Source organism: Marmota monax, unplaced genomic scaffold (assembly GCF_021218885.2).
Source record: "Marmota monax isolate L192 unplaced genomic scaffold, Marmota_monax_Labrador192_F-V1.1 WCK01_AAM20220418_F8-fsc00054, whole genome shotgun sequence".
NCBI classification, from domain to species: domain Eukaryota; kingdom Metazoa; phylum Chordata; class Mammalia; order Rodentia; family Sciuridae; genus Marmota; species Marmota monax.
In genome coordinates, this window is record NW_026692145.1 from 10582826 (window position 1) to 10609738 (window position 26913).

General features: G+C 35.9%; 1 protein-coding gene across 3 annotated transcripts in view; it reads left to right on the forward strand.

Moving 5' to 3' along the window:
* The window catches only part of Thoc2 (THO complex subunit 2), a 125821-nt gene that overhangs the window by 32283 nt on the left and 66625 nt on the right, over positions 1 to 26913 (forward strand). For all 3 annotated transcript variants that reach the window (XM_046468767.2, XM_058571554.1, XM_046468778.2), the window contains exons 5-8: positions 10154 to 10224; positions 11033 to 11154; positions 11718 to 11851; positions 20569 to 20735. In XM_046468767.2, coding sequence (XP_046324723.1) covers positions 10154 to 10224; positions 11033 to 11154; positions 11718 to 11851; positions 20569 to 20735 — 494 coding nt within the window. The remainder of the gene's footprint in view (positions 1 to 10153; positions 10225 to 11032; positions 11155 to 11717; positions 11852 to 20568; positions 20736 to 26913) is intronic.

The window sequence follows — 26913 nt, forward strand, 5'->3', positions numbered from 1 at the left end:
GATGATGTTTGGTTCTCTTGGGAAATTTCTTTTAGCTTATCCAGCCCATTTTTACAAGCAAGATTAGGATGGCACAGTTGGAAAGAGAATTTCCCTCACCTGCCCCCTCACTCACCCACCCCAACCCTTGGCAGAAAATAAAATACAATCCAAGGTTGACCCCAGACCAAGGTAGGAGAATAGGAATAAGAATGTGAGCTATCTGTAATGATGCTGATGATAACGATGATGCTGATGATGTAGGTGCTATTTTTGGAGCACCTTGTATGTTTTAGGTATTGTATTAACCATTTAATTTAATTTTAATCCTCATAGCATCTTTTGTAAGGTAGGTATGTAGATGAGGAAAATAAGGTTCAGAGAAGTGATTTTTCTATGTTGTCTTTCTAATATGTTAAGAGTTATAAGGGTGCTGTAATTTCCAGGTTCACATAATAACTTGAAGGGAGTGTGAAAGCTGTAGTAACCTGAAAGCAGGACTCTGTTGTAACTTGATGTGCTGATGTGACCTCTGAGATACTGAGGACAAGAGTTGGAAATGGTTGGGCTTTTTATTAAAATTGAAGGGGAAATTAAAAAGAACTTACTGAAAATTTACTGTGGTCCTGTTAAGCATTTGCTCATATGGTCAGAACTTGAGATAATGATATCATAATCATCATGTTAGGTGGCTGAGAGGAGAGCAGCCTTGACTTGAAGAAAATGAATCTGTTCATAGGTTCTCTGATCTAAAGGACCTTGGGGGGTGAATATTATGGACTTTAGGGCCCTGGAGGATAAGTAGTTATTGGTTCAAAGAGTGATTACAGATTAGCTTCAGCCCTTTCAGGTCAGTATCCTTAAAGTTCTAGATTGAGGAAGAACCAGAAGAACAGATTAATAGTGTGAGAAAAGTGAGTCCCTGATGAGAGATACAGACTAAAAAGTCTTAATGAGAAATTGGAGATCATATTGCATTTTGCATGCATAGATTACACCCTAACCCCACCCCGCCTCTTTGGTGCAACAGAGTGCACACAAGGCCTTACACATGCTGGACAAGTGTTTATACCACTGAGCCATATCCCCAACCCTTAACATTTCCTTAATACACTTGAGCTGGCTTTGTGCTTACTTGTAGTGGCCAGGATATGGAGAAATGGCAACTCTTGAAGAAGGAAAGATGAAAAAGGGCCAGAAAAATATGGTTATGTTTGATGATAAATCCCCCTTTCTTTTGATTTTCGGTCTTGACAATAGAAAATAAACTAAGCAAAGCTGTGAAAGGACTTCTGTTGTTTTGGGAGACCACATAGAGACCAATTTTTATTACTTCACTAAAATTGGTGCCTTTTTAATATTCTAAGTTATCAAATTCAAAGATAGGCTTATAGTATGTAATCAGTTAGAGCAATAATCCTGAAATCAGCCTTGTGTGCCTTTCTGCCAATCCTGGTTGGAATTTTTGATGCTTGGCATTTACCACCAATTGTTTTATTTCTGCACATCTCAAATCCAAAACTAGCTTGACAAGCTTTCTGAATAATTTGTTGAAACTCAGGGAGGTCCTGGTTTTAAATATTTCAGTAGAAAGAAAACATAAATATGAATAATTTTTAATTTAGTGACTAGAATTGTCATTCAAAATAAGATGTTAAGTATCTTTTAGTATTGTCTTTTCATAATGTTGGTGGCCAGGTAACTTAGAATATGTTAGCTTGAGCAAGTGGCCATGGTCAGAGGTTTGAGAGTTAGAGGATCTTTCAAATTAAAAGATATTTTGTCATTACCAAGTTCAACTTTGCAATAAAGGAAATCATCCCTTTGTTAGTGTTTCCAAGAAGTGATAATTAAACTTGAATATTTCCCTTTTTTAAGAATAGTATTATTGTTATTTTTTGGGACTGGAGATTGAACCCAGAGGTGCTTTACTACTGATCTCACCCTTTTCATTTTGAGGCAGGGTCTCCCTAAGGTGCTTAGAGACTTGCTAAATTGCTGAGGTTAGCCTTAAATTTGCAATCCTCCTGCCTTTGCCTCTTTGAGTTGTTGGGATTACAGATATATGACACTGTGCCCAGCTGTGAAAACAGTATATATATTTTTTAAGCTATGTTGCTTCTAATGCCAGAGCAGGTTGTTCCTGTGTGACCAACTTACTTTTATGGATATATCATAGGTGATAGGGTCACTCTCTAATATCAGGAGAAATTAAAGCATTCATATACATATGAAAGATATCTCATGTTACTGTGATTCTAAATTTTTCCAAATTCAGAATGAAGCATTTTAAAATTAGCTAGACTTGGGGCTGGAGTTGTGGCTCAGTGGTAGAGAATTTGCCTAGCATGTGTGAAGTACTGGGTTTGATTCTCAGCACCACATATAAATAAATGAATAAAATAAAGGTCCACTGCCGCAGTCTGGCTGGGCACAATCAGGAGCCACTTGTCAAAAGAAACTAACTTTATTTTTAGAACCACACACGCCAAACAAAACAGCCTCTCAGGAAAAACCCTCAGAGCCTCAACTGCCACCACCGGCTTTCCACAAGCCTCTCTCTCCCACACAAGCTTCTCTCCACCTCCCCCAATCCTCCTGCTCTTGAGGCCGATTGGCTGGGTCATGTGGGCGGAGCCAAAAAAGTCCCCCAATGAGCAGCTCCGTGGTCTGAAAGGGCAGGGAAACAGCCCAATGAGTATCACCGCAGAGGAGCCAATCAGCTAGATGTTGCTGGGGCCGCTGTGAGCCAATCATCAGCCAGCAGCTGGAAGTTTGCTGGCAGCTGGAAGTTTGCTGGGGCCCCTTCGACTGTGGCTCTCAACATCTCCCCCTCTCTGTTTAAACAACAAGCATGTGGCTTAGGGACCGTGTCTGTTAGGCAGTCCAATTCAACATATGGTCCTTACCCGTCATCGGATGAACTGACCTCTAGGCGTCAGCCTCCTGTCTTAGGTTGGTACCACTGCAATTGGATCATACCCGTCACTGACTACCAGTCCAGCATACAGCTATACTTGTGGATAGGCCTTTGCACCAGTGGGGGGGTGAGGTTCTTTGCCTCACCTCTGTTGGCCCCCAAATTTTAGACCATCACTAGTAGAGGAGGATGCAAAATGCCATGACATTAAGCCAATTGAGGGCTCCTTTGAAAAATTGTACCACCGGTGACATCATCAGCAAAAATACCCCAAAACTACCACAAGTCGCTGCAGCAACAGATAGTTCACAATGCATACAGGTGAGCTCACAATGTGTCCAGGCAAGTTCTGCAAGCAGTTCAGTGATGGCTATTGTAGAAGCTGTAGATTGGTTTTATCTTTGACTTCACCAGCACTGGGATGAAGATAGGAATTCTGGCAATAATGGCTAAAGAAAAAATTATGTAACATTCCAGAAGGCACTAAAAGAAAACAATTTTCTTAACAATTTACATTGTCTTCACCGGCACTGGGATGAAGATAGGAATTCTGGCAATAATGGCTAAAGAAAAAATTATGTAACATTACAGAAGGCACTAAAAGAAAACAATTTTCTTAACAATTTACATTATCTTTAAGAGAATTATTAAATATAATGAAAAGGAAAGGTGAAAGTAAACAAACAGATCTGTTAACCTTCTTTTTTGTTTACATATTAAAACAATCCTCAACAGATGTTTACCCAATTTAAATTAAACCATATAAATCACGTGAAAAAAAATATTTGGATCCATTTTATCATGAGCGCTCATCATATATGATATATGGACATACATACATTCAAACATATAACACAAAACACAAGTGTGCACACATAATATAATACATACAACACATAACATTATAGTAAAGGCCTTATAACTTTTTACAGGTGAAATCTCCATTGCAATGTTTAAAAACTCTATAGTCAAAAAATAGAACTGATCAGCAAAACATTAACCTAGGTCTGTATGAGCTCAAAAAACAAAATAGAACTTCATGATATGGCAAAGGGCAATAATAAAATAGATATTGAAAAAAGCATCCTGGTTCTGTTGCAGATGTAAGAATAGCCAAACTGGAGTTTTGGATATCAGTTGTTATGGATTTGAGCCAAATCATCTTCTTTTTGGTCTGTAGAAATCGCTTTAGTTAATCTTTCTGGAATCCAAATCGGCTGCTGTTCTCCCTGTGGAAACACATAAACAGACCCCCGACTCCAGACAATCACTGGGTCAGGACCTTGGTTAATCTCTCTGGAATCCAAATCGGCTGCTGTTCTCCCTGTGGAAACACACAAACAGACCCCCGACTCCAGACAATTACTGGGTCAGGACCTTTCCATTGTCCTGTTAGAATATCCTTCCAAAGTACCTTGGGCTTATGCACATTTTTTGGACACATATGCCTTTCCGCAGCACTAAGTCCTGATGAATCCAAATTTAAAAAGTTTAGAGTAAAAAGGGTTATTTTAAGTTTATCTTTGGGGAATATATACCCCTTCCCAATTCCTTCTTTTTGCTTTAATAAGTACATTTTAATAGTTTGATGAGCTCTTTCAACTATGCCTTGTCCCTGTGGATTGTATGGGATTCCTGTTATATGAGTAATGCCAAATGTTGAGCAAAATTGTTTAAAAGAGGTAGAAGTATAACCAGGGGCATTATCTGTTTTTAACTGTTTTGGAACACCCACAGTGGCAAAATTTTGTAAGCAATGAGCTATAACATCTTTAGTTTTTTCTCCGGCATGAAGGGAGCCCATCAAAAATCCAGAAGAAGTATCAACTGTAACATGCAAATATTTTAATTTTCCAAATTCTGGCAAGTGTGTGACGTCCATCTGCCAAATATGGTTAGGTATCAATCCTCTAGGATTGACTCCAAGATTAACTTGTGGTAAAAAGGTCACACAATTTTGACATTGTTTTATTATTTGTCTAGCTTGTTCCTTAGTTATTTTAAAACACTTTTGTAAAGTATTAGCATTGACATGGAACTTTTTATGAAAATTTATAGCTTCTTCTAGTGTAGAGAAAATATGTATGTCATGTGTAGTTTTATCTGCTAAATCATTGCCCAAACTAAGGGCTCCAGGCAATCCTGTATGTGCCCTGATATGTCCTATAAAGAATGGATCTTTTCTGTCCCAGATTAGACTTTGTATAGTGGAAAGCAAAGAGAAAACAGTAGAAGAAGGGGAAATCCTACCAGCATCTTCAAGAGATACTATAGCATTAACTACATACTGACTATCAGAAAATAAATTAAATACAGAATCTTTAAACATCACAAAAGCTTGTAAAACTGCATTAAGCTCTACCTTTTGAGCTGATTGTTTGGGTACTAAAAATGTAAAAGTTTGATCAGGGGTAACTACTGCTGCTGTACCATTATTTGACCCATCAGTGAATATATTTGGAGCATTCATGATAGGTGTTTTTCTTGTCATTTTTGGAAAAATTATAGGATGCAATGACCAAAAAGACAATAAAGGATTAGATGGTAAGTGGTTATCAAATGAAACATTAGATTTGCACATGATTATTGCCCAAGTATTTAACTCATTAGCTAACTCATCAATTTGATTCATAGTATATGGAGTAATAATTTTATTGGGAGAAATTCCAAACACTCCCTTTGCTGCTTTTATTCCTTTGAGTATTAATTGTCCTACAGCCTCAGGATACCTAGTAAGAATAGTGTTAGGAGAATAAGATAAATGTATCCATAATAATGGACCTTCTTGCCAAAATACTCCTGTAGGAATATTTTTTGTTGGTAGTACAATAAATAATAAAGGCAAACTTATATCAATTCTATCCAAATGCATATTTTCCATATATGTTTCAATGATTTTTAATGCCTTTCTTGCTTCAGGCGTTAACATTCGGGGTGAATTTGGATCTGATGGACCTTTTAGGATATCAAATAAAGGTCCCAACTCTCCTGTTGGTATACCTAAATAAGGCCTTATCCAATTTACGTCTCCTAATAACTTTTGAAAGTCATTAAGGGATTTGAGTTGATCTACTCGTATTTGAATTTTTGGTGGACGGACCATGGTTGAGGATAATAGAACTCCTAAATAATTAATTGGAAAATTTAATTGTACTTTATCTATTGCTATCTCTAGATTATAATTTTTTAATAAGTTTGTAAGTGTGGCATAACATTCTAGCAATGTGTTTTTATCTTTGTGTGCTAATAATACATCATCCATATAGTGAAATATTTGTAGTTCAGGATTTTGATTTCTAAGTGGCTGGATTACTTTGTTAACATAAATTTGACACATAGTTGGGCTGTTAGCCATCCCTTGAGGGAGTACTTTCCATTCATATCTCTGATCAGGACCTTCATGATTCAGTGCAGGGATAGTAAATGCAAAACGTGGACTATCCTCAGGATGAATTGGAATTGAAAAAAAACAATCTTTAATATCTATAACTAAAACATACCATGTTTTTGGCAAAGCAGACAACTGAGGAATCCCTGATTGAGCAGGTCCCATAATAACCATCTCATTATTAATGGCTCTTAAATCTTGCAATAATCTCCATTTACCAGATTTCTTTTTGATGACAAAAATGGGAGTATTATGGGGAGATACAGAAGGTTGTATATGTCCTTCCGCTAATTGTTGTTTGACCAGGTCATGGGCTGCTTGTATCTTTTCTTTAGTCAGGGGCCACTGAGGAACCCATACTGGTCTTTCTGATTTCCAAGTAATTTTTATTGTCTCAGTGGCCCTTTCTGAAAATCCAACCCATGTCTGTCTGTTCCTTGATCTATTTGTATTGGTGCTGGTATACCTTGTTCTTGTTTTTCTAATCTTTTTCCTTTCCTAAAACCTTGTCTAGTCATAATAGTGGGTGCATTTTGGTTGATGTTATTTGTTAATGTCAAACCTAATTGATCTAGGACATCTCGTCCCCATAAATTTACGGGAAGATGATCCAATACATATGGCTGTATAGTTCCTTCACATCCTTCAGGATCCTTCCAATCTAATACCATTGCACTTCTATGGGGATTAGTCGCCACTCCTAGGCCTCGAAGCGTTTGAGTGGCTTGTTGTAATGGCCAATGTTTTGGCCATTCTTGACGAGAGATGATGCTATGGTCTGCACCTGTATCCAGTAGCCCATTAAATTCATGTCCTTGAATATTTAGTTTTAGCATGGGGCGAGAATCTAAATTTAAAGAAAGCATAGCCCAATCTACACCTGTGGAGCCTAATCCCTTGGAACCTCTTTCTACAGTACGACTGGAAAATTTATCATGTAGGCTGGGTATTATTAGTAACTGTGCTATTCTATCTCCTGGTGAAATTACTGATATACCCTTTGGAGAACTGGCTATAATTTTTATTTCACCTTCATAATCGGGATCAATTACCCTAGGACTTATCATAAGTCCTTTTAGAGTAGAAGAGCTGCGTCCCAATAATAATCCTACTGTTCCTTTGGGAAGAGGTCCTTTCACTCCTGTGGGAATGATTTGAACTCCCATCTCTGGAGTTAGTACTGCTCTGGCGGAGGCGCAGATGTCCAACCCTGCGCTCCCTCTGGTTTGTCTGATGAGGGATCTGATGGACAATGTGTCCTGAGCACTACCCTGATGGGGTTGCTGGGTTCCTCCAGTGCTCCGTATATTTGTGGTTTTGGGCCCCGGAGCATTGGGCCCCCCTGTCCATTTTTTGGCAATGGAGCCCGATGCCTTTCTCCACGATATCGTGGATAAACACCTGGTTCTTGTTCGTTTTTTGATAATGGAGTACCCTCTATGGTGGTTTGAGAACGGCATTCATTAGCCCAATGTCTCCCTCTACGGCATCGTGGGCAAATACCTGGTATTCTACTCCTTTGATACCTAGTTTTGTTAAACCCTCCTCCAATGGGGCAATTCCTTTTAAAATGTCCTGTTTGTTCACAGTTGTAGCATGTTCTTGGCCTGGCATCTAAAGCCTGTTTTACTGCAGCTGCCACAATTTGCCCTTGTTCATTAATGTCTCTGGCATCTAAAGCCTGTTTTACTGCAGCTGCCACGACTTGCTCTTGTTCATTAATGTCTCTACATAATTTAATATATGTGTTTAAATCTTCATGTTTCCATGGTCTAATGATATCTCTGCACCGATTCGCTTGCTCATAAGCCAGGTGTTTTAGTAATGGCATTGCTTATTCTGTATTCCCAAAAACTCTGGTAGCTGTTTGAATAAGCCTATCTACAAATTCAGCATAAGGTTCATTAGCTCCTTGTATTACCTTAGATAATTGACCTTGTAAACCTCCATGTCCTTGTAAAGTCTTCCATGCCTTAATTGCATCTGCAGCAATTTGTGCGTATACGCCAGGATCATATGCAATTTGTTGCTGCTGATCCTCATAAGGTCCCTTTCCTAACAACATATCTAGATTTCTCTGAGGATAACCAGCTGCTGCATTTCGCCTAGCCGTCTCCTTGCAAAATTCCTCATTGGCAACCTTCCATAATAGGTATTGTCCTCCATTTAGCACAGCTTTACACATATTAGCCCAATCTGCTGGCGTCATGTTCAAGTTGTTAATGGATTCGACCATGCTTACAGTGAAGGGTGCTTGAGGACCATAGGTTGTTACAGCCTCTTTTAGCTGCTTCACTGTTTTGAAATATAAAACTTGGTAAAATCGCTGCCCTCCTGCCTCAAATACAGGGCATGTTAATATTTGTCTCAGGATCCCAACTATCAACTGCGGGGGTTGGGGGCTTCCCAGCATATGGAGGTGGCGCTGTTGGTTGGACACTTACGCCCTCTGGTGATAGAAAGGTGTTAGTAGCAGTCTCCTGTAGAGGTGGTGCTGTTGGTTGGACACTTACACCCTCTGGTGATAGAAAGGTGTTAGTAGCAGTCTCCTGTTGTAACTTTCCCCTTGATGGCTTTTTCTGTTTTACACTTTCTTTCTCTGTCTGACTAGCTTGAGAGGCCTTCTCTTTTACTTGAATCTTTTCCTCTGTCTGACTAACTTGAGAGACCTTCTCTTTTACTTGAATCATTATGTCTTCTCCTTCCTCTACCATTGTCTGAACTGAAGGCTTTGGACTAAGCAAACAAGATACAAACGTCCACAATGGCAATGTGCCAACTGGCAGAGTCCCTGGGCTTTTCTTTTCTATTCTTTTTAAATCTTCACCATGATGGTTCCATTGTGATATATTTAACAACTCCTCCTTAAAAAGCCATGGGCTACATTTTTGTATTGTATCAACGTATGCCCTGATTGTTCTTGATTTTACTGAGATGCCTCCTTCCTCTAACAATTTACTTAACACTCTTTCAGTTTGTTTTTTACTAATTTCTGATCCCGTATTTCTACTATAATACAACCCAACAAGATGACGCCAAACAAAACCGAGACAGAATGAAATAAAAAGGGAACAACAAAAAGTCATTATAGCCTTTCTATCCTCCTGACATGTGCATCCGTCCTTTCTCCCTATCTGTTCCTCAGACGTAAATAGTTTTTCCTCAGATGTGAGCGGTTTTTCTTCCGTCTCACTCATCTCCAGGGACAGGTAACTTAAAACAAAAGTGAAGCAAAATAAAAGAGGAATCTTAAAATGGCTACCCATCCTCTCGCCCTGCCCTCAGGGGCTAGCAGTTTCACTTACCCTCAGTCGCTCCCCGTGCGAGCCACCAAATGCCGCAGTCTGGCTGGGCACAATCAGGAGCCACTTGTCAAAAGAAACTAACTTTATTTTTAGAACCACACACGCCAAACAAAACAGCCTCTCAGGAAAAACCCTCAGAGCCTAAACTGCCACCACCGGCTTTCCACAAGCCTCTCTCTCCCACACAAGCTTCTCTCCACCTCCCCCAATCCTCCTGCTCTTGAGGCCGATTGGCTGGGTCACGTGGGCGGAGCCAAAAAAGTCCCCCAATGAGCAGCTCCGTGGTCTGAAATGGCAGGGAAACAGCCCAATGAGCATCACCGCAGAGGAGCCAATCAGCTAGATGTTGCTGGGGCCGCTGTGAGCCAATCATCAGCCAGCAGCTGGAAGTTTGCTGGCAGCTGGAAGTTTGCTGGGGCTCCTTCGGCTGTGGCTCTCAACAGTCCACCAACATCTAAAAAAAAATTTCAAAAATAAAATTAGTCATTAAAAAATAAGCAATTTATTTTAGTGCTAAGGAAGTCCAGTCAAATTTTTAATCTTTCTTTTTCATCGTTATAGATATTGAGACAAATTGTTTAGAAGAAAAAAGCAAGAGAGACTATTTTACACAGTTGGTATTAGCATGTTTGGTAAGTTTTAAAAAAATATGTTCCTTTTCTAAATTTTTCATTTAAAAGTTATAATCACAGTTACTCACGTAATGGACAAGAATATTGACATGCTATGGACTTCAATATAAGGTGAGATTTGGGTTTTGGAATTGAGTGTTTCATGAAATTAGACATGCTGTTTCTATGACATAAGCTTGTTACCAAATCATTTAAACTGTATAAGAAAAACTTTTCAGTGATATTCCTGACCTAGTAAGTTCCTAACAAAGAAAAAGGTAAGCATTTATAAATAAAGTAAGTTGAAATGGTTGTAGATAGCTTTTAAACTGAATTTTTTCATAAACGCTTTATTAGGCAAGGACAAGATGGAGGTAGTTTGAAAATAATAAATTCTAGAACTTGTTATAATCATTGTCTAGGAACCAAGTAGGAATGCCATTACTCTGACCTTGAAGAATATCCTGTCTTTGCTGTTGGAATTTGACTTACAGTAGAAACTAGAGGAGGCCAAAGTACGTACTGTATTATCTTAATTGAAAATTCAGTTAAGACAGACTCAATGAGAATTTCATCTGTAGTTCTTATTGTTTGATGGCAGTGTATAGCATGCTTATAATTTTTAAGTAAATTTTTGGAAAGAGCTGTATACTATATATTTCATTACTTGTAGTCATTTTTTGTTCACTAGACTTTCCAAGCCTTTTTGCAAATTATAATTTGTGTTTTTTGTATTCTTATAAAAAAGTTATTTTTAATATATTTAAGATTGTGGATGCATCGTTGGAATGCTAAAGAATAAAAGTTCTTTAATTATTTTTTAATACAGTATTTAGTTTCAGACACAGTTCTAAAGGAACGCCTGGATCCAGAAACATTGGAATCATTAGGGCTTATCAAACAATCACAGCAATTCAATCAAAAGTCTGTTAAAATCAAGACAAAACTTTTGTAAGTATATATATCTTATGTTGCAGATCAAATAGCTGAATGTACTTTCTCATTTTAAATACTAGCAGTTTCGAAGTGTACTTTGAAGTATTTTTTTGTGATTAGCGTGGGTCTTGTGTTTTTTGCCTTCTAAAAGTAGCCTAAGATTATTGAGTTGGCAGTGGGTTTTACATGTGTGAAACCAATGTTAATTTTGTCCATTATAAAGTTAAAATAATACTCAATGCTTTGTATTATTAGCAATAAAATAATTTCATAGCTATGACCATATTCTATATATTCTTTATCAATAATGGAAATAATGGTTTGTTATTGTTCCTTGGTATTAGTAATATTCTTTCCTTTTGTTACTGGTATTCCCCATGTAAGTAATGTTAGGGTTCTTTTATGAACTACTGTTGCTTTCTATACTAAAAGAGACACAATGAGGTTAACTGTCTATCAATAGCCATTTTTATGATTGTTTTAAGTTAGAGATATTCAATGAGAAGAATATACTCTTCTGTACAAGCTTGTTAATTGAAATTCAATTTTTCTCTTTAATGATATTTCTCTGATTTCAGTTATAAGCAACAAAAATTCAATTTGTTAAGAGAAGAAAATGAAGGTTATGCCAAGCTGATTGCTGAATTGGGGCAAGATTTATCTGGAAATATTACTAGTGATTTAATCTTAGAAAATATCAAATCTTTAATAGGTAAGATATATACACTCTATATGTTAAGTTTTTTTTCACCCGGTGAATAATATCCATAAAGATAAAAGGCTTGTATTACATATAATTATTTTTATTTAAGAAATAAGAGAAGTGCCTAGCTTATACTTTTAGTATCTTATCAGTAATTATAAAATTTAACATGGTATTCCTGAAAAATCTTTTTGTTACCTGTTACTTATGTGTTTATATTAGTTCTTGTTCTTTCTAGCATGTCTGTATTCTTAAGTATTTCTCAATCATCTTATAGAGGGCAGAAAATAAACAAATGTGAAAACTTTAATAAATCTTCAGTGCACTCCTGAAACCTGGGCATCTATTGGTTCTTTTGGACTTGATTTAAAAAAATCTCTTTAAGGAGACTTTGATGCACATTATCTTTATAACAGCCTCTTGCAGAATGTGTGAAAGTGTAACAGATAAGAGCTGTGTTATTCTCCCTCCCTTTTAAGTAACATTTCTATAGCATTATTTATTTGCATTGAGCATTTGGAGGGTTAATTTCTATAAAAAGGTTGAATGAATCATAGAAAAATAGGGTAATCTTAATTTTCTGAGAGCAGAAAGATTTTCTGCTATTATTTCCTAGGTGTTGTGTTGTGTTAAGGAAGATTTTGCAACACTATGCTCTGTTAGGTTTTAAGACCTGCAAGAGGAGTCTTATTTCCTGCTCATTGATTTTTATCTTGTAGAATGCTTTCCCCCAGCTTCTTGGTGGTTCTTTGTTTTTGCAATTTATATGTGATTAAGAAAGCTGGTGGTTTAATCCATATCCCCTTCCTCCAATGCTTTCTGTAAGCACTCAAATAAAATTATACTTATTACAGTCTTCCTTGTTCTGTGGTTTGGCTTTTGGTAACCAAAAAAGTGTAGAAGGTAAGGCAACTTTATCTTTTTCTTTGAAATACGCCTAGTTCTGGCAGTTCTACTTTCTTTGCTACTTCTGCTCTGTGTTGATTTAACATCAGGATGAGTGGTCTTCTAGAGTGGCAGGACTCTTGCTTACCTGTTTGGCAGTGACTCACTTTTAAAAGTTCTCCTATAATTGTTCTTTTCTGTTCTTTCTAGGGTAAGCTCTACATTTTCCCTACAGTAGTTTTTAAAATCTCTTTTAAGAAGCTTGTTAGTACTGTTGCATTATTTGTCTTTCCTGTATCTTGTCATGTACTTAAGATAGTATTCCCTCCATAAAAATACTGTGGTATGTAAGCTTCTCTGTCCTTTGTTTTCACTGTTGACAGTTTTATTTCTTCTGGTTTTTTTTTTTTTTTTTGGTCCTTATGAATTTATTCTTTTGTTATTTTGGGCAACATTTCAAAGGGATTTGCTTGAAGGTGTGCTTTTATCTAACTGGAAAATGTCATTACTTTTCTTCTAATTTTCTCTCATAGAGAACAGGATATGTTACTATCTCCGAAGAACAAATGTGACAATTACCACCATAAGTTCATGACATGTGTGGATATTCCATGAATATAAACAGTTTGATTTCTTGGGCTGTCTCTTTGCTCTAACCCATCAAGTATATAGACTAGATGCACTCAAAACAGCAGCTCTTCAAGCCTTTCTTGACTACCCCTGTCAATACTCCCTGTTGTTCCCTGATCATTTTTCTTCTTAGCAATTATGACCTTATAATGTACAGTCAGCCCTCTCTATCTGCAGATTAAACTAACTGTGGGTTAAAAGCATTCAGGGAAAAAATTAAAACATTACTAAATGTCTAGAGTCTTTTCTTGACATTAATTCCTAAACAACACTGTGTGATACCTACAGTGTATTAGGACCATTATGTATATTTTATGTTGTCTTAGATATTATAAGTAATCTAGAGATGGTTTAAAGTATACAAGAGAATATATGTAGGTCACATGCAGATAATGTTCCATTTTATATAAGGGATTTGAGCATGTGTAGATTTTGATATCCTTAGATATTCTGGAACAACCTCTCTCAAATACTGATGGACAACAGTACTATGTATTTTATCCTCCTTGTTCCCACTAAATGTATACTCCATGAGGACAGCATTTTTTTTTTGGTCTGGTTTGTTTAGTACCTTTTCCTTACTGCCTGGTATGTGGGTGCTAAATAAATCCTGGGTAGAAAATGAATTACTCCTTCTCCCTTTCTTACAGAGTTCATAGTGGTTCTTATCCTCTTCCCCGACTTGGAGAAATTTAGAAAGTTTATATCCCTTGCCCAGTCCTTGTTTCTCTGTGGCAGATGACCTCTCATTCCCCCTGGTTGCCTGAGAAAGGAACTTTTGATGTGAAAATTGAAGTCAAGACTTTAATTCCAATGAGTATTCTTTTGAGTGTACGAATTTGTTAAGATTCCCTCTCATTGCAAACTCCATCTTAGACCTCATCTCTTCTGACTAGAACAGCACACTAACAAGGCATCTTATTTTTCATAACATCTTCAGATGGATTTCTCTGTGTTTATTCCCACTAGTTTCTCTTTGGGAGCCATCTAGAAAGGTATAATATCTTCCACAAAACTATTTTATATCTGCTCTCCTTCACTAACCATTGTCAAGTTTATTAATGAAGGAGAGGTATGTGTAAGATAGGTGCACTTACATTCAGGGTACATTACTAGAGATAATGTAAGCTAGGTATACTTATATTCAGTGTACTTGGTTTGATAGAGAAATCCTTATTTATTATCCTTTAGTTAAAAGGCAGTTGTTTGCTCCCTAAAAGATTGTGGCACAGCAGAATGTTTATATCTTGTTTGACAGCCTGGGGCTATTTATTTATTGCATGTGCATGCAGAGAAGCAGAACTATTATGAATCTGTAGGGTGGTTGCAATCTCATGTCTGACACTAAATTTGAATGACTTACTAAAGAGCAATGAAGAGTGATTAGTAGACTCTTGATCTGCCAAGTCATATATAGATCCTTTCAGGTGGTTCTTGCATCAGGGTGGCAAAAAGCATCTTTTTTAGAAATTAGAGGAAATAATATTAGAGTTGGGCTCCTTTGGTTGAACTATTAAGTATACTACCCTTCTGCTTGCCTTTCAAAAAATCAAAACATCTGTTATATGCCCTAAATATATGCAATAAAAAAGTGATTGATAGGTATTCTTTCCTTCTAAATCAGTAGTTAGCAAATTTTTTTTGTAAGAGGTAAGAGTTTTTTCTTTTTAATTTTTTGGGGTCATGTTTTTTGTTGCAACTACTCTGCCATTATAGGGTGAAAGTAGCCACAGATAGTACATAAATATGACTGTTTCAGTGAAACTTTATTTACAAAAACAGCCAAATGGATTTAACCCACAGGCCATAGCTTGTTGATTCTTGATATATCCATATATCTATATATCTATATGTCTATATATCTCTATAGATATAGGGATATATAGATATATCTGCCTAAAAACTAGTCGTGGAGCTACTTTACTTGAGCTTAGTTTTGGTGATTAAGAATGATTCTTCTTTGGTTTTGGGGTTAGCAGTTCCAGGGTCTAGTTGTCCTAAGATCTAATCCTTATTTTCTCCTAGAATTAAGAGTTCAGAACCTTCATTTGTTGCTTGGTGTCTAAAGTTATAGATCACCTAGGAAAGATAGGGTCTTTGTCCTTTTAACTTCACCAGTTCTCTTGGTTTCTTGTCAAATGATCAGAGAAATATTGAAAACAAAGTAATACCCCAAGCCAAACAGTTTTTTTTCCCCCCCTCGGGAAGTTTATAGTACACTTAACCCCTTTGACTACATTATTTTGAGAATAGTTAGTATTTAATTATCTTTGGATTAATTTGAAAACTGGTCCATTTAGCCCAGATGCATCTTGTCATCATGTCAGCTTTCTCCTATTCCTTTGAAAGGGAAGCTATTTGGCTGCCAGCTTTACTTAAAATTTGGCTTTATTAAAATTTCTTGACTGTAAGTTAATTAAATGTCATTTTTTCCTTCTGCTATGAAAACAGTGATTAATGTTTTTAAGCATAGGCTTTTAAAAAAATAATACTTTTATTAGCTATATTTTTCTGCATCTTGATTTATTTTTTTTTTACCCTGAGATGCTGTTTTTTTTTTAACAAACACTATTTTGCAGAAATAGTCTACATAAGTTTTTTTAACTGTTGAGAGTTGATTTAACAATTCCAAATATAGTATTTCCTATCAGTTTTTCAAAGCTATTAACAAAAAGTTTTATTCTACTTTTAAATATATCAAGCACTTCTAAATATCTAGAACTAGATATTTTACAAAAGAACTTGTCTACTATGCACGTAGCACTGGTAAGTAAAACTGCACATATGGCAATGGTTATAATATGAGGTTATCTTCTAATACAACCATTTTTTCCTTGAACCTTTCCCTCCTCACTTCCTTCTTTCTACTTTCATTCCAGTGGACAACTATAGGCATATGTAATATTTACAGATGGCTAAACAAATTCATATCCAGAAGTCATTTATAGAGTACAAGTTTTCCTATGAATTTCAACACAAAATGTACAAAATGTACAAAATATACTAATTTTACTAACTACTTGGTCATATATGGCAACCTCTTTAATATCTAGAGACTAGATGTTACGAAACTGGGATTCATTTGTCCATTATATGTACTATATATAGAGCAAAACAAAATGCACAAAACATGCAGAAAACTGATATCTAAAAATGTTCAAGTATGAACACATTAACATACTACCTTTTGCAATTGCTTCCCTCCTACCTCCTCCACATCATTGAACAAGTGCGGACAGTACTATACTGCTCACAATGATGGCTTAACAGTTCTAGTCCCAAAAGACAATATTTCATAGGAATTTTAGCAAAGAGATATTTACAAATATCTCATTTTATTAAGTATTATTATCTTATATACGAGATATCTCTTATATTTTATTATTAAAATATATTTTACTACCTCAACGTTTAATATACAGTGGGTATTTCTAAACTTCTAGAGACAGTAGATGTTTTAAGTATGGATTCAATTTGTTTACTATGTACCTGACAGTCTTGAATAAACTGTACACATGTAACAGTAGTTCTAATTTGAAAATGTCTTCAAAATATGAGTATTATGGTCCTTTACTGACCCAGTGGGCTATAATCAAGCCTAGATTTTTATTAGCTTGTTTCTAAAGGAATTCTTTTCGTATTCCAAATATTTCCTTTTGTTAAAAGCTTGGTTTTTCTATCTCATAAGGTCTCTTCTGTCAGGGATATGATGATTGAGTCTGTAATTTTGTTTTCTTTTCTGAAATGTGTAAATTGAACATCTCTCCTAGTCATATTTACAATATTATCTTGGTCTATTATTGTCCTGCTAAGAATTTCAATTTGACCTTATTCCTACAGCAATCAGTTTAATCATATTTCTTGTCTCTAGTTGTATTCACTCTAATATAATGACCATCTATCTGGTCCATCTTTGGGGAAACTCCAGGTATTTTGCAGTGCATTTCTTCCAGTATCTATCATCCAAAATGTGTGAACTCTCCTTGAGGATAGAGGGACCTGGCACATAGTGGGTAGTTATTTAATATTTATTTAAATAAATTAAGGAATCCCTAGCCATTACAGTTTGTCATTTGTTTATTTTTCTGCTTGTTCCCTTCTGTGGTTTCCTGATTGTTCCTCCAAAGGCATTTTGTGTGTGTGTGTGTGTGTGTGTGTGTGTGTGTGTGTGTATGTATTATTATAACTGGTGGTAGAGGTAGGGAGCTAACCTTATGATTCCTTACAAGATCACTTGTCTATTGATGCTTGGAATAGAGAAAAACCTTTATAAGATGCCTTAACACAAGAGTGCCTATCATAGCCACCATTATAAAAAGTATTTTTTGCATAGTCAAGTTTATTGTTATTAGAGTCTCATTATTCATGAAATAGGTTAACTATTACTTAACACATTAAGATTAAAAAAAAAGATTTTCTAAACCTTCAGTTTGGCTACTTTTATAAACAGAATTTATTGGATTAACTTAAGATACTTGAGGTTAGTAGTTTCCAGTTTTTCTTTTGTGAAAGCTGTTATTTATTTATAAAAACACGTATCTCTTCTTTCATATTGCTGCCTTAAATTGAACCTAGAAAGAAATGGTAGTTAACAGCATAGATTACTGATAGACTACCCTTGATGAAGGAATACTATTAAATAGAACATGTCATTGGTTCACAGTTCATAAACTTCAAAGTAAAGTGAATGGAATGCTTAAAAGATTTCCATCTAACATATTGCTCTTCTACTCCTTAATCACAAGTTTTGTCTATGTGGCTTAATGTGTGACTATTGGCTAGCTGGTTTTGAAAATTTTATTCAGTGTCTCTTTGGTTCCATGATAAAGTGTTATTCCTTTTTAGTGCTTTTATATTATTTGTTTTTAAAATTCTTGCGTGGCACTGGGGATTGAACCCAGGGTCTCTCACCTGCTAGGCAAGTGCCATTGAGCTATAGCCATAGCCCTAGTGATTTTGTATTACACGAAGTTGTTATAAGATTGGAGAATTTACTGGGTCTTACACAATCTATTGTCAGTGTTATAGCAATTTGATTGTAGTTTTTCAGTTTCATTGAGGCATAATTGATGTACACATCTGTGAAAACAGCACCCAAACAAGATAGTGCATATTCCTGTCTTTTTCCTTCAAATACCCTCTTATCTTTTGGTATTATCTTCCATTACTCCTCCTTTCCTTCTCGCCAGTCCACCATAGATCTGCTTTCTGTCACTTTAGATTAGTTTGCTTTTTCTTGTCTGGCTTATTTCATTCAACATTATTACTATTTTAGCATAATTATTTTTTCTGTGTTGGTGCCTGTATCAATAGTTCTTTCCTTTTTATTGCCGAGCAGTATTTGACTATGCATGCTACCCTTGTATTAGACTATTTCTCTATTCATTCACATGTTTGTGGACATTTGGGAGTGTTTCCTATTACAAACAATGCTGCTATGAACATTGGTGTACAAGTCTTTGTATTGACACAGATATTTCTTTCTCTTGGGTAAGTAGCCTAGGAACGGAGTAGCTGGGTCATATGGTACATTAACTTTTAAAGAAACTGCAAGTTTAGCAAAGTAGTTGTACCATTTTACATTCCCACTAGCAGCATTTTGGAGGTACAGAGGGAGGCAAAATATTTAGGAGTTTTTTTCTCCACGCTTTTGGAAAACATTTTTGAATAATTTACAAAAACTTGGAACTCTTATTGGTAAGATATCATATTTTTGTCCTTTTTTTCTTCCTTAGTGTGAGAAATTGAAAAAAAAAAACAGTGTTCTTAAATGTGTCACATAAAAGAGGAAAAAATACTTGTATTTGGATTATTTGGTATTCTGAGTGATTGGTAAGATACTAAGAAACAGATGTTAGTATGGCATTAATAAAATAAATGTGGAGTTATTAGAAGTAATTCTGAAGATCCTTTAAAAAGGTTTGGGGCAGGAATACGTTTATATAAGAGTTTTCTTGGAAAAATTCCTTCAGTTGACTATCATGAATTTATAACTTGAAATATTTAACCTCACATATCTCTCTAAATCCAGCACAGTTCTTTACTATTAGAAGAAACCAGTGTTTCTTTGCTGGCCCAATGATGTGGTTAGTTTGCATTTAGGGGCTTAATATCTAATGAAAAAATACATAATTTACAATACCAGAGTCCCATTCAGCTTTATACAAAGCATGTGGGAACTGACGGAACAGAAGATGGATATCACATGCTCACTCCAGGTCATAAGAATATGTTTTATTGAAAGGAATGGTATATAGAATTGCTTATATTATTTACATTATTTCTCTTTTTTTGCCATGTGCAGATGGTTGAATTCTCATAACTTAAATGTATATATGATACAACTTCACTATAATATCATTGTGGTAACAGCTGAAGCTGAATTCATATAGAGTTAAAAAACAGGGTAGGGAGGTTGGTAGGAATGTTTACAAAGGTCAGGTCCAATTGCCCCTTTTTAGTTCACACTAGGAGATTAGCATGGATAAGTAGCCAGTGGACACCTAGTCAGTGCCCCACTCCTTTCCTTCCCATGCTCTACCTAGGTTGGTTGTTTTCTTCCTTTTTTTCTTGTGTCATCTAAACTCCTTTGTCATTCCCCGATTCCCTAGGTGTTCTCTATCTCTTTGGTATCAGTAGACTACCACTTTTTCCTTTTTGATGCTAATAAAAAACTATCAATATAAATCAGTGGTACAAGTATATTTTGTAGCTTTGTTGTATATGTAAGATAAACTATTCATGATTCTAAAAATGATAGTCCAATTTCATGAATCTAAACTTTAAACATATATTGGTGTTCTACATACTTTTCCCTAAAACATTTTTCAAAATTGCTTTAGTTGCCTATTTTGCTAAGAATTAGTAATGTGGATCTCTTTCACTAATCTGAGTAATCAAGAACTGATGAGATAGTATGACTTAGAAGCATGTTTATTTGACTAATATCACAGGATCTAGGCTCCAACCCAGTTCTGTCATTAACCCATTCTATGATTCTGGGCAAGTCACATTATTATCTGTAAAATGCATGGTGTTCTTATAATTTCGGAAGTTATGAAGATTTTCCTCCAAAAGAGGGGGAGTAAACTAAAAAGAAGTTGTTTTTGAAACCATTTTTATCTTGCTATATGTTATCCCTGAAAGTTAATGGCTTTAGTAGAAATGTCATATAATCACTTTTGAATTTGTGTATATCTCATCTGTTACAGGATGCTTTAATCTGGATCCCAATAGAGTTTTGGATGTCATTTTAGAAGTGTTTGAATGCAGGCCAGAACACGATGACTTCTTTATATCTTTATTAGAATCTTACATGAGTATGTGTGAACCGCAAACACTGTGTCATATTCTTGGGTTCAAATTCAAGTTTTACCAGGTAAAAAAAATATATGTATATACAGATTAAATTCATACTTTTATGTATATAATTTGAGTTTCATTTGTAAATGATTTGTTTCAGCTCTGATTTATTTAAAGCAATGGAGAGCTAATGATGCATCATAATGAGTACCTTACTAGTAGTATGAATGATGTGGTGTGAAAGCATAGAGGAAAGCATGATTAAATTTTGTCTCAGAAAAGATGGAGTCAGGGAAGACTTTATTGATGTAACCTTTTTTTGACCTGGTCTTTAAAGAATAAGGAGTTTGTTATGAGATTTCTATGCAGGAGTGGTAAACAGTGTGATAGTGAAGATGTGGTGGTGTGAATATACATAACTGATTGAAGGAATGGTCCAGGTCTAGAATGTGCCTGGATTATAAAATAGGAAAAGAAAGGACAGAAAATGACTTTGGAAAGGTAGGTGCACTTTAGTTGTCATAGGCCTTGAATGGTGTGTCAAGATTAGAATTTTATTATATAGAAAATGGCTATTGGAATTTTTTATGGACACGAATAAGTACGTGAGGCATATCTTACATAATTTTTCATTGAGTCTCTACAAAAGCTGTCAAGCTAATCTATGCCTCTGGTTATTTCTTTCAAATTCATCCTTCATATTATCACTGTTATATTCTTAAAAGATTTAATTGAGGTTCAAAAATCTTTGCTTAAAAGGCTGGGGTTGTGGCTGAGCAATAGAATGCTCACTTAGCAAGTGTGAGGCCCTGGGTTTGATCCTCAGCACCACATAAAAATAAATAAATAAAATAAAGGTATTGTGTCCGACTATAACTAAAAAATAAATATTTAAAAAAATCTTTGCTTATAGGATGAAATCCAAATGTATATGTGTAGCAGAAAAAGCTCATCACAATCTGGCACTGTTCTTTTTTCCTCAGACTTATCGTAGTCATTTTTTTCCCTTAAATCTGATATTCTAGTCATTATCAAATGACTAGCTATTTCCCACATTTAGTTATAGACATTGCTATGAACTTTTGTTCATGCAGTTCCTTATAACTAGAAAACCCTCTTTCTTTTCTTCATCTTGTGAACTCCTATTTATTCTTTTAAGAATATATGTGCTACTTGCTCTATAAAGTCTTAGCTGGCACTTTACCTATTCAGAATTGGTCATTTCTTAATCTGTATTCACATAAAACCTGACACACAATTTCTAACACTTCATCAGGTTACATTAGAATAAACTTTTTTTTTGCCAGATTGTGAGCCATATAGGGCAGACTCTATGTTTTATTAATGTCTGGAATTAGCCTATGGTAAATGTTTATTAATTGTAAATATGTGCTCTATGTTTTATGAAGAGAATTCTCTTGAGAGCAGGGAATATTTTAATTTAATAAGGCCTCCACTGTACTTTTGGTATAGCTTTGCTAATGTGCCTACTTACCTGGGATAATCAGCTAGTCAAAAAATTCTCATTCATTGAATGTTAATTATATCCTGTTGCTTTGCTAGACACTGGTAGTACTTTGCTGAAGAGGAAGGTCCATCCCTGTACTCTTGGAGCTTGTGTTTAGGATAATAAGAATGATATAGCACCTACTGCCTCTGCTTATCTTTTATTTGTGCATTCCCTGGAATGGTCCAGGAGATAGAATGCTCCAGAAGATAAAGCAGATCAGAATTCAAAAGCATATAGCTTTCAAGCCCAAACAAGGTGCATGGCAGCGTTTTGGGCAAGAGAGTACTACACATTTGTTTAAAAATTAGCAATGGCAGGGTGTTCCTTTTCCTGTCAGGAGCCTGAGAAAACACTCTTAGTATAAGGAAACAGAGTTTCAAGTACTCCATCAGATTTTAAGAGGCAGCATGATTGCTTTGGGTTTGAGAACATGAAGCCAACCTCTGTGGCAAAAGGGTAGCCAACATTTAACTTTGGGCATGATTAATTAGAATATATGTTAGGGTTTTGGATACTGTAGATTTTAGAGTATATCACAGTGAATAATGATGAACTGTATAACATCAAGTTATCTCAGTGGTTGGTTTTAGAATAAGAAAATCTTATGAAAATATTCTTATTTAGCTTTTTTTTTTTTTGAGCTGAATTAAAGTATACTGGAGAAGTGCCTGACAGTTTTAAAATAATCCTTTTTTTTTAATAGATAATGGGCATTGTTTTTCTTATATAAGAAGTATCCATCCAAAAAATATCTGATTTAGAAATAACCTGTTATTGGAAGGAGTGAGTCTCATATTGCTTTAAGTAATACTGGTCCACTGTTTCTGTTGCTAGGAACATTTTTTCTATTGTTAAGGTTGTTTCTGTTCTAATTGTTAACATTGTTTCTATTCTAATTGCAGTAGAAAAATTGTTTATATTGCTATTTTTTTTCCTTGTGAGAATCTCTGGTATCCAGGGCCACTAAAGGTAGGGAAAGAAATATCAGGGATTTTAGTTATTTTGTGATCTGGGAAGAAAAGTAAGGAAAGTTATGAAAATCAAAAACTGCTTAGGAAATATATCCTTGAGAATTGGCTCCCAGGCATGTATGGTCAACCTGTACTTTGCCTAACTTCACCATCCCCCTTTTCCATGACTTCCTGAAGATGTTTCCTCTCCTTTCTCCCAACCCATATTTTGACCAATTGGGAATTGTTTGGAACAGCAGGCTTCTGTAGGCAGAACTAAATTTTCCTACTATGATGTTGGCAAGAGGGATTTAATTCTAATATCAACCTTGGATACTGAATGTTTTGACTTGGAAGAGTAATAGAAGATGTAAGCAGTTGTAAAGCACATGATCATTTTGAAGAGTAGGGCAAGCACATCTCTGTTCCTCTTACAGGGTTAAGGGAAATACAGGGATAAAGTAAAGCACAAAGAACAGTAGGAAAGAAGTGCTACGAAGCGTGAGGGTACTAAAAGGCAAGTTTGGCTGGGTTGTTTTGCTACAGGAAAAGAGATTGTGGCTCTCATCTGTGTCCCAACCCCTTGATTTCTGGTTCAAAACAGTGTTAACATGGTCAAGCCCTGTTATGCTTACCCCAAATTCATTCATTTAAGAAATGTTGATTGAACCTCTTGGGTACTAGGTGCTGAGGCTACATCTGTAAACAAATAGAAAGATTTTTTAGACTTTCTTAATTTAGCTCATCTCTTCCCCACTCCACAGCATTGAATAATATTGACAAGGCAAATCCCTAGAAGACTCTACCTTTTGGATTTATATAATTGCTTTTTCACAGTTGAATTAATTTGTTCTTTGTCCCTGTATTTCTTATATACTTGGAGTTGGGTCTAAAGGCTTGATTATACTGAGTAAAATGATTAATGACAAAAATATATGGTTATAATGTTGTATATTGCATAACTCTAATGACTATCTTTAAATGATTCAGTAATGGTGGCAGCCTGATGCCTCCATTATACAGTGACATTCCCCTTCTCATCAGTAGCAAGGTAAATACTATGTCATCTTGTGAACATTCAGTTTCTTATCAACCTTTTGTTAAGTGGTTTATAATCCATGGTTAATCCTTTCTTGAGCCACATTTTTTTTCTTAGAGGTTCTAAATTGCTGATTTACTAATGCTAATTTACCTCTAGAATCATTAGCTGTCATTCTTCAACAAAGAAGAGCTGCCCTTTATCAGCTCAGGCTATTTGGTTTCCTTAAAAATGCAGTTTCTACTGGAAAGTCAGACGTGTGCTTTAATTTTTCCCATTAATTACCAGCTGTCAGAGTAAAGAGTTTCTTTAGTAGCAACCTCCAGTGGTGGTATGAATGGTGAGTGGGTGTGTGGGATGTGCTTGTGCATATTTGTGTTGATTTTAATTTTCAAAGGATTCATCTGATTGATTATGGTAGCAGTGAATGTTGATGAGATTCTAAATATATTTTGAAGGTAGAGCAATAGTAGTTTTTGATGGATTGGATGCAGGATGTGAGAAAGTAGAATGGAGGACTATTCTGAAATTTTTTTGGACCAAGCAGCTATAAAGATGGTATTATCTACTGAGATGCGGAAAATTTCAGGTGAAATGGGTTCAGAATGTTGGAGGTGGGAATGTAGAATTCAATTGTGTATGTGTTAATTTTTGAGATATGTGTTCCATATCCAAGTGTAAATAACTGATATTTGAATCTGGTAAATCACTGAATTGGAATCAATAACTGGATGCATGGAATCTAGTGTTCAGGAGAAATGACTGGGCTACAAATAGAAATATGCGTATCAAAAGCATATGGATGCTATTTAAAGTTGTGACATTGGATGAAGTCAGCAAAGTTTGGATATAGAGAGAAATAGGAAAGACCTAAGGACTGAACACTGGGGCACTTCAGTTGTTAAGGGGTCTGAGAGAGAAAGAGGAACCAGCAGAAAAAGTGGAGAAGGAACAACATGTATGAGGAAAACAATGAAAATGCATTTTGGAAGCTTACTTGAGGAAGAAGTGATCAACTGTGTCAAATGCTTCTGATAGGTCATTTAAGGACTGAAAATTGACTATTTGATTTATCATTTATGAGGTAACAGTGAGCTATTTTGGTGGAGTTGGGGTTGTAGTAAGATATAATGGGAAGAGTTGAATTGGAGACAGAATCAACAACTGTCAAGCAGTTACTACAAATGTATGCAGACACATGGGGTGGTAGATGGTAGAGGAAATGGGTGCAAAGATGGGAGAGTGAGAACATACTTGTGTGCATATGGGAATGATTGAGTAGAAAGGGGGAAACTGCCCAGCTACTTGGGAGACTGAGGAAGGAGGATCACAAATTGGAGGCCAGCATGGACAGCTTAGGAGAAGTCCCATCTCAAAATAAAATGCAAAAAGGGCTGGTGTATAGCTTAGTGGTAGAGTACTTCCTAGCATGTGCTAGGCCCTTGGTTTAATCCCTAGTACCACCAAAACCAAAACAACCATCATAAACAACAACAATGACAATCAGTGATACAGGAGAGACTTATTGGGGCAGTAGTTTTTCCTTTGCCTTGTCCTTCCTTTCACCTGCTTTCACCTCCTCTTCCTTTCCTTTTTTGGTGCTGTGGATTAAACGCTGGTCCTCCTGCATTCTAGGCAGTTGCTCTGCCCCTGAGCTACACTTCCAGCCTTTATTATTTTTATTTATTTATTTATTTTTAAATTTCGAGACAGGGTCTTGCAAAGCTGCCCAGGCTGGCCTTGAACTTGTGATTATCTGGCTTTAGCTTCCTCAGTAGCTGGGATTATAGGTATATACCACTGTACCTAGTTCTGGATCAGTTTATGTATTTATTTATTTAATTGCTTTTATTTTTTAAATATATGATAGTGGAATGCATCACAATTCTTATTACACATACAGAAAACAATTTTTCATATCTCTGTATATAAAGTATGTTCACACCAATTCATGTCTTCATACATGTACTTTGGATAATGATGTCCATCACATTCCTCCATCATTGCTAACCCCGTGCCCCTCACTTCCCCTCCCACCCCTCTGCCCTATCTAGACTTCGTCTATACCTCCCATGTGGAACAGTTTATTTTTGAAGAGGATAGAGAGAATGGAGTTTAGTGCTTAAGTAGATGCATAGGTTTGACTTAAAATAGGACCAAAAAGAGTTCACCTATAATAGCAGATGGGAAGGCAGCATATGTAGGTTCAGTTGTTGGTAGGTGGGTAAGTGTGATTGTGGGAATTTGTAGAAACCCAATTTATTATTCTCATTTTCTTACTGAAATGGAAAGCAAAGTCGTCATTGTGGGGTGAGGTGAGGGAGACATTGGAATTTAGAGAAGGTAGGAAGTACTTGAGTGAATGGGTGAGACAAATAGAGTATAGTTAGTCAGCAGCATTCAGGGTGCACTTGAGGCTGGATATATGAAATTGGCATTGTAGCTATTGGTGAAATTAAGGTTTAGGATATGGAGTGAGTAGCTAGGATATGGTAAAGGAGAAGGTATTTGAAAGTGATGAAGGAATTAAAGGAATTGAGAGACTAGTGTGGTAGAAGCTCATACCTGCATATGAAAACATCCAAAAGTTAGGAAGGAGGGAATCAGGTGTAGTAACATACACCTATAGAATCAGCTACTCGGGACACTGAGGCAGAAGGATCACTGGAGCCCAGGAGTTCAAGACAAGGCCGGGCAACACAGTGAGACTCTTGTCTTAATGACAATAAAAGGTAGAATTAGAGTGATAGTGAGT